The sequence below is a fragment of the Pagrus pagrus genome, assembly GCF_965226575.1.
Source record: "Pagrus pagrus genome assembly, chromosome: 23".
NCBI classification, from domain to species: domain Eukaryota; kingdom Metazoa; phylum Chordata; class Actinopteri; order Spariformes; family Sparidae; genus Pagrus; species Pagrus pagrus.
The window spans coordinates 4,807,968-4,823,071 of record NC_140205.1 but is presented as its reverse complement, the minus strand read 5'-3'; the positions used below and the strand labels follow the sequence as shown (position 1 = coordinate 4,823,071).

Below are 15,104 nucleotides of genomic sequence, written 5' to 3'. Positions count from 1 at the left end.
GAGTAGTTTACATATCTCTGCTGTTCTCTCTCCACCATCTGCAGTTCCTTGGCGCCTCAGAGCTCACCGCTTTCATCGAGGGCTATTTCCTGAAGAACATGGTGCTGCTGATCGAACTCGACGGCTTCAAGCAGCTGCTGTACGAGCCTCCCGCCCCCGAGAGCCCCGTGTCCAGCCCCGGCATCTACTCGGACATCCTCGTCGACCTGGAGAAAACCCTGGCCATACGCGTCCGCTCCATCCACCTCTCCACCTCCAAGGGCTCCGTGGTGTGACGTCGAGCCCCCTCCAGGAAAAAGCCCTCCGATCCAGGCACAGCATCCATGTAACACCACTTTTTGAAAAAACACGCAGGCCTGTCCATGAGTCCTGAAAGAGGGGCTGTCGGATGTTTTTTAATGTCAGGGATTCCCTTTAATTCAGCCTGTCGAAGCCCCCCTTTGAGAGTTAACGTTGGCGAAAAACCAGAGAGGGATTGAACTCTGTCGTCCTGATAGCTCCCACTGATCACGTCTCACCCCTACAATAACAGAAAAACTGTAAAAAAAAGAAGAAAAAGAAACAGACTAGAACCACTTAGAACTAACCGTGATGAAAACTTAGAGTATTTCATATAAGAAACATGCATGAAATACGTTCTGTACACCTTTTTTCCGCTTAAAAAAAAAAGGGTAGAGTAGAGTTCAATAAAAGCAGCTTCTCTCATCGTCTCTGATACGAGACTTTGGTTTACAGATCACTCTCCGGAAGTGGACGCCAATCGCAGTATAAACGTCTGACACATGCCAAAATATAATCCTACTATACAACTCAATAAAAAGTGACTCGTAGCAACGCCGGGACGTGGCTTTTTAGGTGGACGTTTTCATCCCGTCACTTGTACGTTTGGACACGTTTCACTGTGTTATATATCTACTGTGCGCAGAGGCCAAACTGATCACGGACAACTTCCGCCGCGGCCGACACTGCAGCGCTGATTCAACTGAAGGCGGCCCACTCAGTGAAATCTATGCTGACGTGTGCTCCGAACACGTTTTCCTTTTTTTTTTTTTTTGTCCAACTGGGAAATTAAAAAACTCCACGAGCACTGTCTGACTTTTTTTTTTTTCCCCTTTCTTTTTTTTTTTTTGCATGACACCTACTCAACTGAGCTGCTGCCCCCCTGATATTTGCTTTTTATGCAGAGCTTACTTCACGGACCACTTTCTCAAAGGGGGAGTGAGGGAGAACAAACGCTGCTTATTAAACTTTCTATCCAAACTGCTAAAACTGACCGAGCGGGATTCAGAGATGGATTTCGATTGGCGGGGACTTTTGAGAAAAAAAGATAGTCAAAGCGAAGTGTAAATACCTCCCTGAAGTCATCGTGCTGGTCGTTCTTTTTTTTGTTTTGTTTTTTGTAAACTGATGTACAGTACTTCTCCTACACTCGCTTGGCTGACGACACCAGTCTCATTGAATGTGCTCCCAGTTTGTTCCTGCTGTGTGTATGTATGTGTCTGTTGATGCATGTTCGATCTGTTCGTTTGAATCCTTCCGTTTCGCTTTAGGTGTGCTTTCTGTGTAGATCGGTAGGGCCGAGTAGGGTTGTTGATTGCTCCAGTTGAAGTCCGATCAAAAAGGGTGTTTGTTCCCCTTTCGGTTATTTTCTGATACATTCCAGATGATCAGGGTAGATCCACGAGATGCATCTTAAAGTCACCTTTTGTTTTTTTAGGCTTCACCTCCGCTGAACTTCCTCCAAAGAAAAGGTTGAATTCCTGCACGCTCACGATGTTGAGTTCAGAAGAGACACAACAAACAGGACATGTGATGAACAGCCAATTTATTGCACTTTTTTGGGTTGGTTGAGGTGGAAACGTTGGACTTTAACAATCAAATAAAAGCAAAGTGCGACATAGTGCGACAGAATAACACCCACTGAAGAGACAAAACATGGTTCCTTCATGTTAGTTGTTGTTGCACCCTCTTATTCTGCAGTGGTTTGATGATCTACCCGACTGACGAAGATCATCTCCAGTGGTGATTTATAAAACATGTCGAGCATAGTTTGAAGAATCCCATTTGCAACTTAAGCACCTGTGATTTACAGATCTCAAATCAGCTCAAACTGACGGCAGCTGCCTCATATATAACATAGGATTGTGATTTCATCTGATAGTCAGTGTGTCTATTTTTAAAAAACATCGAGGATACCGTTCAAAGAAACTCTGAAATGGGGATACAAGATGAGGACAAACAGCCGCTCCGCACACTCCCTGACCATCAGCCATCAAATCCACAAGTGGAAACGACACATCGTAGTTACTGCATCAATAATTAATTAAACAATCTTTAAAATTAGTCGAATAATGGCCAAATCTGTGGGATGAAAATGGAAATTGAAAAGGGAAATTAAAGTATTAATGGGCAATAAAAGAAAAGGTTTGTCGTCTCAGGTGTTTGAGATGGTTCCCCTCTTCCACCGGTTGTTTCAGCCGGTGGCTTCAGTACAAAGACGTGTTGTTTCATGCTCCTTAACTGTTGCGTCTCTAATCATCTCACAGCTTGTGGAAATTCAACCTTCTGTTCCACGTGATTGCATTATTCCACACACCTCCTCACCAGGTGTGTGTTAGATAATCAGCTCTGAAAGGACCAAACGTTAAAATCCTCACTGTTCAGCTGCAGCCCCGATGTTTAAACGATGCAAAACTCAGTTGACTCGACCACGAACCCTCTAACTCAAACACAGCACATCTCAATTTAAGAGGAAAACACAGGACGTACAGTTTATTTTCTGAATGTAAAGCTGAATATTTACAGGATGTGCAGTTTTGTCCAGCGATGAACCAAAAGAGGACGCTTCTCTCCGTCTCCAACAGCTTAACAATGCAAATGTGTCTCGTGCTCTGTGATGTTGTCTCTACATGAATCCGACTGTACCTTCAGACAAGAGACGAATCTTCTGACGTAAAAAAATATTGTAGCACTCTCGAAATTACTTAGAAAACATTTGTTCTGGGCCAAAAGCAAACATTCGAGGAGAAACATGACGGCAAACAAGAGTTGGGTTTTAAGTTCTGTAAATAGTTACAGAAAGTTAAATATACAGTAGATATTATCCTACGACTTTATTTTCTTACCTACATACATAGCACTATATATTTTATTTTACATTCCACAGCTATTTTGTTTTACAAAAGTGAAAAAGATTATATAAAAAAGATGCTTTAACGTTTTGAAAATTAAGCAATATTTCCATACAGACGACGAATAATATGGAGCTGCAGTATAAATGTGAATCGAAAGACACATAATATAGAATATATACGAAGAGTGACTGAAAAAAGGCCTGAATATATTATTTCTGTTGGTGTTTTTTTTCTTTTAAAAAGGATATTTCAAACATAGTCTGTTGATTTTTACCCTGATGATTTTATTATTTCACTGACATCTTCGACAACATGTTTGAATCATCACACACGCCCACGTTTGAATTCAAAACTTTGCTATTTAAAAGGTGAAATGTAACTTGAAGATGCAAACCATTTTGTCTCCGCAGAGGTGAAAAGGTTCATAAATGATGTCAAGCACTCTCCGTGCCAGTGTTACTGTAGCCTCACACAATCAAAAGCATTAGTATGTTAACAGTGAGCTTAAGTTTCAGTCTTATTATAGCTGGATATGACGTTAGAGTAAGAGAATAAGTCGAAAAAGACTTTAACTTATCTCTGTCTTATCTTTTATTAGTCTTAATGTGATGCCATTAGCAGAAGACTAACTTTAGCTTGCCTTGTACTGGCGCTTTTGATTCGAATAACTGGGTCAGACCCGTAGAGTAAATGTCAGTTCGCATGGCTCTTCTTGTTTAATGTTGTTGAGAATGTGCTTTGTACACCAGCTTCGTCTAACTAAGACTCTCCCCCCTTAATTTGTCCGAGCATTTATTTGCCTGCATATCTGTTCCTGGTAATAAACAACATTTTCTCCTCGACGCAGTGGAAACATGCATGGGATGTTCACTAGACTTTGAATCCACGGGGCCGGGGAGGGAGGGAGGGAGGGGAGGCAGGAGGGGAGGGAGGGACGGACTTTTGCTATTATTTTTCCTTTGATGAGAACATGTATATTGTACAAAATATATATATATATGAAATATAAATTATACATGGTGTGAGAAGCAGGGATGTGGTGGAGTATAACAACATAAAGGAATGTTACACTCGTGCTGCAGTTTCTGTGGTTCCATGACATGCTTTTGTGGACAGCTAATAAACGACCAGAGTTTAAACCGTATGAAGGACATTTTTTGTTTTATTTGGTTTTCAGGAATGGTAAAAAAGTATATCTACAGCACAGATTTTGGTTAATGTTCCCCAGAGGATGAACACTTTGTTGTGCCGATACCAAATCCTTTAGTTTGATGACAAAATACCTTCAACACTGATGGTATTCCCATCGTAGCTTTGTGTTTACTGCTGTAGTGCGACTGTTTGGCACTTTAGCAAATGTTAGCAAGTAAGAAAAGATTCACTATTAAAACCAGCGACTGTATTTTAAGTTTTTTTTTTTTTTAAAAAAAAGCTTAGACAGATATTTGAGCTGTTTCAAGTTTTATTTTACTGAAAAAACTGAGGAGGCAAAGGTGCTAGTATAAAGGCCAAGTAATGCCAAAATGGATAAAAGCTCATGAATGTAAGTTTGTGCCAGAGATTCACACAAAGGATGAATTATTCTGCATTCTTTCCTGAGAATTATAAACAAAATTAAAAGTATTTAACATAATGTGATGTTCTTTGAAAGTCACACAGGAATCAAAGCTTTTGAGGAGGTAAAACCAAAGTTCTGCTTTCAAAATCCAGCCTATTTTTAAGGTTTCAAGGTCAGCAAGCGTGGCAGGACAGTGTATGTGTTTCTGGTAATCAAGGAACCCGTCAGTACCTCCAACAGCTGGTTCATCAATGTGTTTATAATCATTTTTGGACAACAATGGAACAGACTCCACTGTGGACTCTGGGGGAAGCTGTATCAGGTGGTTAAACTTACTTGAAAGGCTAATTAATTGTTGGTTTTGGTCTTTTTCAAAGGAAAAGCTGACAAGAAAATGAAAGAACATCTCCAGACGTATCCGTAGAGGCAGAAGGTTGTATCCACAATAGCAATATGACAGGTGTGACAGCCGATAGTAACAAAACACTGAATCATTCTGAAGGTCTAAACTGTGATTATTTGTTAGCTAACATTATGTAAACAACTCTGTTTGTTCTTTATGTGATGGCACTGGAAATAATTCTTCTTCACAAGGACACTGCATCGTCCGCTGGATGAAAATGTGACAGATCTGGCCACAGCCCAGCAGCGGGGTGTTTTATCGATCCTTTACTGCGACCGAGCAAATGATTCAAGGTACTTAAAGTCGTGACAGCTCCCTCACAAAGCCAACCGACTGTCTGCAGTCAGACTGATAAAGAAATACAAGGTCATAAAAAGTCTGGAGCACAGTTTGGCTGCGATTCCTTTTTTTGGGGGGGGGATTCACACACTGCACCAAAAACAACCAGCATCCCTTAATCTAAGACCTACATCACTATAGTCATGAAAGTTCAGTAATATTTATTTTTGCTAAATGAATAGATAAATCAGGTTTACAGTTAGCAGTTACAGTTATATAAGAAAAGGATCTTTGTTATGTTGAGATCATGTATTATTGGATCTCCAGATAACAGAGCTTAAACAATAAGTGCACCTGCGGTCATTAAGGGCTTCTTAGTTATGCCCAAAGCAGCAAATACATCAAATCCAGGTTAAAATATGACAAAGCTGAGTCAGCTAGTTTATTAATTAATGAGTCAACATTGGTAACTTATTACTGGCGTCATTCTTTAAGCAGAAATGACCAAAAAAAGTGTGAATATCTTCTGTTTTCTTCGATATTAGATATCAAACTAAATATCTGCGGGTTTTGAACTGTAGCTACAACAGTGTCAATATGTCAGCTGGACCATGGAAACATGTGAGGGCCACTTTTCATTCTTGTTTGACATTTTACAGACCAATTAATCAACAATTAATCAAGAAAAGATGAGTAAATAAGGCAAATAATTGTAAGTTGCAGCCGAAATATAGCCTTTAATATCTCCTAAGGTATCACATTTTCACTGCACGACTTATTTACAAGTTTTGTTTAACAAAAAGGAAGATGCTTTATTTTTATTATTCTTTATTGAACAAATGGCACATGTCAAATAATTAGACAATTAAAAAAAACATAGAGCAAAATTCACACAATCAAGTAAATAACAAAAAACCATAAATGAGGAGAGACTTTGTAAATTTATACATTAAACACTTTACAGGCAACACACATCTACAGTTTTTACGTTTTTATGAGTTAAGGCCTGCCAAAAAAACTCTCAACACGAAAATGGTGATAAAACAATTAACTATCTAACTCCACAATTCAGAACTATATTGTAAAAAGTCTTTTCACATGTTTTCAACAATCAGTTTCCAACATTTTTTATGTGTTTTGAAACAAATCTCTTAATTTCCTTTAAATGATCTTTAAAATCGTCGTAAAAGACAGTAAAAAAGGGGCTTTTGGCCACTAAACTTGCATTTATGTATATAGAATTTGGCCAGGAAAATCGACAGATTTATTATATATGATTTATGTTGTGCTTTTTCTTCACATTTTATATCAAAGTTAAAGAAACCAAATATAACATGTTCATAAAATAATGCATTATGCTTGGGCTCAGTTCCTCAAACAGCCTCTAGGGGGCAGTAATAACCAGACGAGCTTCATGGAGGCCTCAGAACTACAGGCGAAGAAGAAGAACACGTTCTCTTGACAGGAAGTCCTAAAGTTGGTCAAATTATTAAACTATTCTGCTAGTTTTGTTCATTTAAATTAACAGAATATGTCTTAACAAGTCGTACGAGCCGGACGTGAGCCTCCAACAGATCGCTGCTCCTGAACGAAACCAGAAAAACACGTTATTCACTACGCCTGCGCACTGAAACGGACAGAATATCGAGCCGCCCTTCCTCCCCGCCAACTTGCACCGCAGGGTCGGGCGGACGTCGACTCACAACAACCCCGAGTTCATTTGCTCGTCCGTCTGGATATCCTCCGAGGTAAAATGGAGAGCCCGCATCGCGCCGAAAACGGTAAGCCAACAAGATGTCAAACCCGCCGCGCCCGTCGCGAGTTATCGGGTTATCTTTTGGATTGTGTGCGCACGATTTTGAACATGGCGTACCCCGCTCTGAGATGGCGGTGGCTTTGTGCTACGTTACAGCGGGCTGATGTGTACGGTGGTTATCGGAAGGAGACAGCCCAGTTAGCTTTTAGCTAGCAGCTTAGCTCGCCCATACTTACATTTTATCATGACAGGAATGATTTAAAGTAGCAGATAGTGGCAGCTAGCTAACTGTCGACATTAGCGTTAATAAGCAGCTGATGGTGAGATCTGTGGCGGTTGACAGATGCTGCCTTCACGGGCTTCAACTGAAACTGCTAACATAGCCAGTGGCTAAAAACAAAAATACAGGACAACTAACCTTAACGTCCGAGAGAAGCGTTATTATAGAAGCACGCAGCAACCAGTTTCCTAAATAAAATGCCAGAAATGAAAGTAATGTCCTTCCGAAAACAACCGTTTTTCAACAACTTCGATACAGCTCAGAAAGTCACGACTACAGCAGCCATGTTTACCACTTTGTTGGGGTAGGTCGTAATTACGACACAGTTGCGGGTCCATGAAGGCAACCAGGGCCAGGCTGGAATAGGTGGAGTGTAGCTGGGGTCCTCCTGACCCACCTGGGACCACTGACCCACCTGGGACCCCACAGACCTGAGCCTCACTGTCTGTCAGATAGTTGTACTGAAGTATAATTAATTAGAAAAGCTGTTAGAGATGGTTTTGTTTGGAAATATGAAGGAAAGCGACTTTTTGTTCCCAAAATAGTTGTCGATTAAAATTCTGTCCTTTGGCTAACTGATTGGATCTCACAGCTCTTTTATTAGTAGATTGATCCGGCCATGAAAGCTTGTGTAAAATAAGTGATTTGTCTTTATTCAGTGTATTCACAATAAGTCTCTGAAGTGGTTTTATCTTAAATTAAGTGTGTTTGCTGGCGACTTGTATGTGTTACATTTTATGCATTAGATTTTTAATAAAAGGCCAGAATCAATAAGTCAGCAGTACATCTTAACTTGGAACACACTTCGAACTGAACCACTGATGATTCACGTTCAGACGCTGATATTGTGAACATTGTTTTCCAGACTCTCCTCTGCTGCTGCCGTCTCTTCGCCTCTTCATACCTCCTCTGCGCCTGGTGTCTGCCGCCATGTGGCAGGTGGTCCAGAGGGGGAACGTGCAGGACTACGGGATGGTGGAGGAGTTCATCAGCACCGTTTCAGAAATTGTACCTGATCTTCTGAACGCGGATCAGAAAGCTCAACTCCTCCTGGGACTCAGAGCTCGGGTAAGACTGTACAGTATTTTTATGCAGTGTTTAGCAAAGACGTTTGAAGGAAACACAGGGTGTAAAATGGCAACAGCAGCAGTTTGATTTCTCTCTTTGAGCTGTCAAAACAAAGAATAAGAACCTATTGTTCAACATTCAGTCGGTAATGGGTATAATCATACCGACATCACCTTAAAATTTACAACATCTAAACAATAAAAGTCTGAGTTATTGCCTGACTGACGGTAAATGCAGCTGATGAAGGAGTTTAATATTTCCTAGGCAGAAAATGTCAGCTTCCCCTGCAAGGCACAGTACGTTTCGACTGAACACAGTTATTAAACATTTTCATTTTCCACTGCTGGATCCTCTGAGCCTGCTGTTAGTGAATAACATTTCCAGGTGCTGTCCTGTCAGTTGTGGTTACCCTGAGGTGAAACCATTTGTTGCAGGTGGTCCTTGAGTTGTGTCGAGCCGAGCAGATAACGGATACAGAAACCATCGAGATGCACCTGGAGCGGATCAAGGCCCTCATATCTACGTGGGCAGCACAGGTTAGCTTCTTAGAATAAAATATGACTCATGTTTTTGAATAGCTTCTCACTTTATCACTGCTTAAACTCCATCTGTGCTTATTTCTGTTCCAGCCTTGTTTCGCAGAGGTCGAGTTCCCAGAATCAAACTTCGTGGATCAAGTTGAACTGTTGTTGAAAGACGCTGAAGAGAAGGAGAAGTTTTTCCAGGTATTTTTTGGATGACTTTCTTGAGATCACTGAAGCATTGTTCACTGCAGCAGGATGTATAACATGCAGTGGTTGTGGGGTACGTGAGCATTAAACTACACACTGTTTGTTCCAGGATGTTTTTCCGACAGATTTCGGGCCTGACTACGACAGCGCTCTGCAGGTGCTGATGCTGGATTTCCTCTCAAGACTGGAGAAGCTTCTTCCAGTACCAGACATTCAGCAGGTACTGGAACCAGTTGGCCATCAGTCACCTTCTGTTTCTTAAAGCAGGCAGTTTGATTTAAGGCATGAAGGGGAACCTGATTGTAGGCTGGTAGGACAAACGGTGCTTATTGGAATTACATTAATCAGACAGTGTATTTCCTTATCACATGTAACCTCTCGCCACAAAGTGTGTAACAGCCAAACTCCTGTGTCAGTGTCAGAGCTTGAATGTGAAAACAAAGACATGATTCGCCATGCCAAAAACGAAGTTAAACTCACCGAAACCTACTTTTATACTTGTACTTGTTTACATTTCCTAAATCCATGAATATAATTTTCTTTTATGTTGTACTAACATTATTTTTTATGTCCCATCATCATGGTTCTTATATTCCTCCATCCATTCATACACATACTGAATGTTTGTCGTGTTAAAAACAATCTGTGGATATAAAGAAATAAATCAATTTAAATGGCATACAACTTTATTTTTCTCGCTTAAAAAAACGCCTTTTTTAATATCAGTTTTTATTGTCTTTTTTTGAAAACAACAAATAAACCACACATAAATCACTATCTGAAGCCTTAAACTTAAACCCACACTCACGCACACACATCCAGGAGGAAGGACACGAGTCACAGAGTTACAAGTTAATCTTAGAAACAGTGCAAAAAAGTGACAGAGAGACAAATGAGTACATGTCTCCAGCTCAATTTTCACCTTTTAAACCGTCATCTTGTTTCTCTTTCCTAGACTGCGTCCATGCTCAGCGCCGTCCCATCGGCCCTGGAGGAGTGTGTGCACTCCGTTCCCGACCCACGGCACCTGAAAACTGTGCTGATGTACCACACATCACTCGGACATTTTGATTTATCAGGTGAGTCGGATTCAATAAGATGAGATTTTCATGTCCTTTGTAATTCATTTCATTTATTTGCAAAAGTACTTTCCTGTTGCTAGCGAGGCTTCTTATTCATGTCGTACAGTCATAAGCAGATTATTTATCTCCGTAAATGAAACCAAGGTGCAGTGGTACACTGTATCAAGTTGTTCTAAGGCGGAATAAGCAGCAGAGTACAAGATATCTCCATAGTCGAGCACAGACATGATGGTCGATTGTATAATGGTTTTTCCTGTGATATATTAAACCAGTTTTTATCTGTTGTTTCTGGCTTCTATATCACAAAACTCTTTATATTTATAAGAATAAACACTTGAATTTCAGTACAATTGTGTGTATGGACAGCAGGAAGATGTAAGACTGAATTTTGAGGTTATGAAGCAAACAACCAAGTTATTGGTTAATGTTACGGTGAACCATAAAGCTAATGTGATTCTTATTTTCCTGACAGATGACACTCAGACCATTCCATCTTCCTTTGGGAATTGCATCCTCTCTTCGCTGTCCCTCCCGCAGCTGGAGAAGGTTGTAATCGATGCCGACCAAATACAGTTACAGCCTCCATCAGAGCAGATGCAGGGCTGCATGACTGTCCAGGTGGAGGGTGAAACTGTGACACTGTTGGACTATATACAGATCGAACCGCCGTCAGGTTTGGTTGAGCCTGACGATCACGACGAAGATGAAGTAAACATGGAGGAAACCGCTGAGGAGGATGTCAGTGAAGCCCTGAAGCCTGCAGCTTTCCAACCACTCAAACAAAGCAAAAGGCTTCAGTTAAAGAGGAAAGTTTTAAAAGAGAACAAAGACTTGGCAGTTAAGAGGCAGAGGAAAAAATACCCCAGCAATAAGACCTGTCCTGTGTGCAATAAGGTTTTCCTTCGAGCTGCAGCCATGAGAAGACACCAGGAAACTCACTCAGCCAATCGCGATCTCAAGTACAAGTGCGACAACTGTGACAAACGATTCAGGGACCACTACGACATGAAGCGACACAACATGCGCGTTCATGAAAGGGATGATTTGGGCAACGGTGCTAAAGACGAGGACTCAGGAGATCCGAGCACTTCTGAGACATCGGAGCACAAAAATTGTGGTCTGTGTGGGAAGTATTTTGCCCGTCGAGTGGACATGGATCGACACATGAAGTCGCACTCAGAGGACCGCCCGTTTAGCTGTCCCTTCTGTGAGAAGAAATTCAAGAACCCTTACGTTTTAAAGAGACACCAGAAGGAGATTTGCAAGAGCCGAGAGCTGAAAAGAGCAAAGAGGAGAGAGCCACAGCGCTCGGCTCCTCAGCCGACACCAGAGGGGTCGGCGGAGGGCAAAGCCTGTCCCATCTGCAGCAGGATCCTACCGTACTCTGCCGACATCGCAAAGCATTTACGGTCTCACACGGAAGAGCGTCCCTTTATCTGCATCACCTGCGAGAAGGGCTTCAAGTACAAGGACACGTTGAAGAAGCATCAGATTATTCACGGCCACGAGGGGATCAGAGAGGAGGAGAGCAAGACGGTGGAACAGATTTTGGCGGAGGCTGATAATCAGAATAGTGGTGAAACGAGTAAAACAGAAAATAGTCCGGATGCACCCGCCGAAGCTGCTGAGGAGTCGCCATCTGCGCCTGTGAAAAGAATCAACAAGAAAGGTCTTAAAGCGTGTCCCGTCTGTGCTCGAGCATTCGATAGTGTCAAAACACTGAACAGGCACATACAGTGTCACACAGAGGACCGGCCGTATCACTGCATCCACTGTAAGAAGCGTTTCAAACACATGCACGGCCTGAAAAGACACCAGATTTATGCAATTTGTCATAAGAAAATAGCCAGATTCTCGTGGAAAAAGGAGCTGAGAGCGGGGCCGAGTCACAGCGAAGTAACCAGCGCCGACCCCCAACAGGGGCCGCCTCCAAAAATACCCGTGTGGTGCTCAAACTGCGGCAAACACTTTGAATACCCGTCCGCTTTGAAGGAGCACCAAGAAAATGTTTGCAAAGTGGAAGTGAACGAAATCATGAAGTGCGACGACTGCGGGAAGGAATTCAAGAGCATGACGATGCTCAAGGTGCACCAGAGGATCCACGACCCGCTCTACTGCAAAGAGTGCGGGAAGATCCTCGCCAACGAGGCCGCCTTCGAGAGGCACAAACTCATGCACAGGCCGATGCAGTGCACAATGTGCGATAAGACTTTTACTCTACTGAGGCGCTTAAGGGAACACTACGAGAAGGAGCACGACTTCAGCGGACCGTATCCATGTGGACAGTGTGACAAAACCTTCATGCAGCTGTCCTACCTCGCCATCCACCAGAGAATCCACAAAGGAGAGTTCCCGTACATCTGTAACATGTGTCCAGAGAAGTTCAGGTCCTCCAACTGTCTGACGGTGCATCAGAGGAAACACACAGGGGAGAAACCCTTCCTGTGCTGGCAGTGCGGGAAGTGCTACCGCTCGGCGTCGGAGCTCACCGTTCACATGGGAACTCACTCCGAGGAGAGACCGTGGGCCTGCACACAGTGCGACATGGCGTACCGCACCAAGCTGCAGCTCACGAACCACGTGGAACAGATCCACATCGGCGTCAGGTACCCGTGCAACAGCTGCGGGAAGCAGTTCATGAAGGAGACGTCGCTGAAGAGGCACGAGCTCATCCACACAGGCGAGAGGCCGCACCAGTGCACAGTGTGCGGTAAGACCTTCCTGACCGCCAACGAGCTCCGGCTGCACAACAGGTATCACACCGGGGAGCGGCCGTACAAGTGCGAGGAGTGCGGGAAAGCCTTCATCCAGTCGGGATATCTGAAGTCGCACATGCGCATCCACACGGGAGAGAAGCCGTTTAAATGTGACATCTGCGATAAAGGCTTCAGGCTGTCGTATCACATGAAGAAACACAGGCGGACTCACACCGGGAAGCCAAAGCTACATAGCTACATCTGCGAGGAGTGCGGGTTGGCGTTCCTCCATAAAAAGTCCCTCTGGGAACACTCGCTCACTCACAATGTGAAGATTGAACCGTCGTTCAATGAAGTGAGAATTATAGAGTTTCCGTAGAAAATCCTTGTAGGATGTTGAGTTGAGTTGTGAGCTGGTATCAAGGTCACCAAAAACATGTAATTTCTTTATTCTTACTTCTTAAGTTGGTATCTGATGACCGATTTGTAAGTTGGTGCTCTTCTTTTCCTTTTTGTTGCTTTTTCTGTTTTAAATCATCTGTTCCATGAAGCTTATTGATGATCTATGAGGATGATGTATATATTTAAAGTCAAGGAATTATTTCTGCTGACATGGCTTTCTGAAATAAATCTATCTTGTTGGTAATTCTCGCTCTCTTCGTTTTTTCATGAAAAATATAACGTTTAAAACAGATGCCGCTACAGATATTGGGGGGGTAAAAAAATTCAGAAGAACAAGGATATTTTATAGTTTAACAATAAACTTTATTGACATCAGTGTACTGAAACAGTAAACTTCCCTGGGAATGTAATGATTATAAATTACTCCAGGCATTTTTTTCTGCATTGTAATCTCAAAAAAGAAGTTTCACATTGCTGGTTTCTTGACTGTTGGTCAAACAGTATAAATAATTTAAAGATCTGCAAGAGCTGCAGGAAACTATAATGGACAGTGAACATTTTTCACTGTTTAATGAGACCGGTGGCTTAACGATTATGATTAATGGACCAGTACATAATGCATGGATCAACAATGAAATCATTTTAGCTTTAATACAAGTATATATGAAGCCTACTATGATGTGGATGTGAACTTGATCTACTTGTAATATAGTCAGATATACATTTTTATGTGTCAGACACTTTGAAACACAAAGAAAGTCTGTTCCTTATGCCTAATTGGATAATTCAGACAAATCCAAGACACTCTTCTAGAAAACAGGATAACAAACCTAAGCTTAAGATGGTTATTTAATACTGAAATTCTGAAAAACATGGCATGTAAACGTCCTCTTGACTTCTTTCTGAAGATATTTAACGTGACGCTCGCCTGTATTTTGTCATTATCCCTCTTCAACCAGAAGATGGCAGTATAGTCGTGATAATAGATACCAGCTGCACCTCACAGGGGAGGGCAGAGCTGTCAGTGTTGCCCCATGCTGCCACAGCTTATGTTGGAGGCTCTTAACTCTGCAAGCCTCCTGTAACATAAATAACACACTGTTTATCCTTCACTGGCATCCAAATCTGTATTTTGAGTAAATATTTACAGTGTAGCATGCATGAACGCATCTGTTTACGGTATAAATCATGGGGAAAAAGCAACGTTAATGTAATATTCTCTGCTCTTCCTCAGTCTGTCAGCTGACTGACAGTTAAAACCAGCAGCTACAGCAGCATCACTGCCTAATACCAGTGAATCTGCTACCATCTCTCAGAAGAATCAAAGGCCGACTCAGTCAGAGGCTCTCTCGAGTGTTGGGAGCAGATCACTTTTTAACCCAAAGCATATTGATTTATATGAGGCTGTAATTGCTTCAGTGTGTCCTGGATTATTCCCCTCCGTAATTGAGGCCTGGCAGAGGTCTCTTTCCTAGACATAGCCTCCTCGGTGCCAGCTGGTGGCGGTGGTGGTGATGGTGGTGGTGGCGGTGTCGGTGGGGCAGAGAGGAGCACCGCACCCACTCGCCAGCCGGAGAGAGAGCCAGGGAGCAGTGGCCCCTTACCCCCCAAAAAACCGCACCTCGTCGTGGAATAACTAAACAGCACAAACACAGGCCTTCGTCCAGCTTTAACTGCAGCATGAGATGGCAAAATTATGAGTTTGCTGACACCAA

At 42.4% G+C, this 15,104-nt stretch overlaps 2 protein-coding genes across 3 annotated transcripts in view; both read left to right on the top strand.

Annotated features, from left to right (window-relative positions):
- Positions 1 to 4,278, top strand: part of btbd11a (BTB (POZ) domain containing 11a) — a 177,292-nt gene extending 173,014 nt beyond the window's left edge. For both annotated transcript variants that reach the window (XM_084345855.1, XM_084345856.1), the window contains one exon: positions 45 to 4,278. In XM_084345855.1, the coding sequence (XP_084201981.1) occupies positions 45 to 275 (231 nt within the window). In that variant the 3' untranslated portion in view covers positions 276 to 4,278. The remainder of the gene's footprint in view (positions 1 to 44) is intronic.
- A 2,509-nt stretch (positions 4,279 to 6,787) lies between these two features.
- On the top strand, positions 6,788 to 13,633 carry LOC311252206 (uncharacterized protein). Its single transcript, XM_084345172.1, has 7 exons — positions 6,788 to 7,155; positions 8,276 to 8,478; positions 8,913 to 9,014; positions 9,108 to 9,203; positions 9,319 to 9,429; positions 10,165 to 10,288; positions 10,764 to 13,633. The coding sequence occupies exons 1-7, from the start codon at positions 7,128 to 7,130 to the stop codon at positions 13,364 to 13,366; spliced, it is 3,267 nt and encodes a 1,088-aa protein (XP_084201298.1). The 5' UTR covers positions 6,788 to 7,127; the 3' UTR covers positions 13,367 to 13,633.
- Positions 13,634 to 15,104: the final 1,471 nt, after the last annotated feature.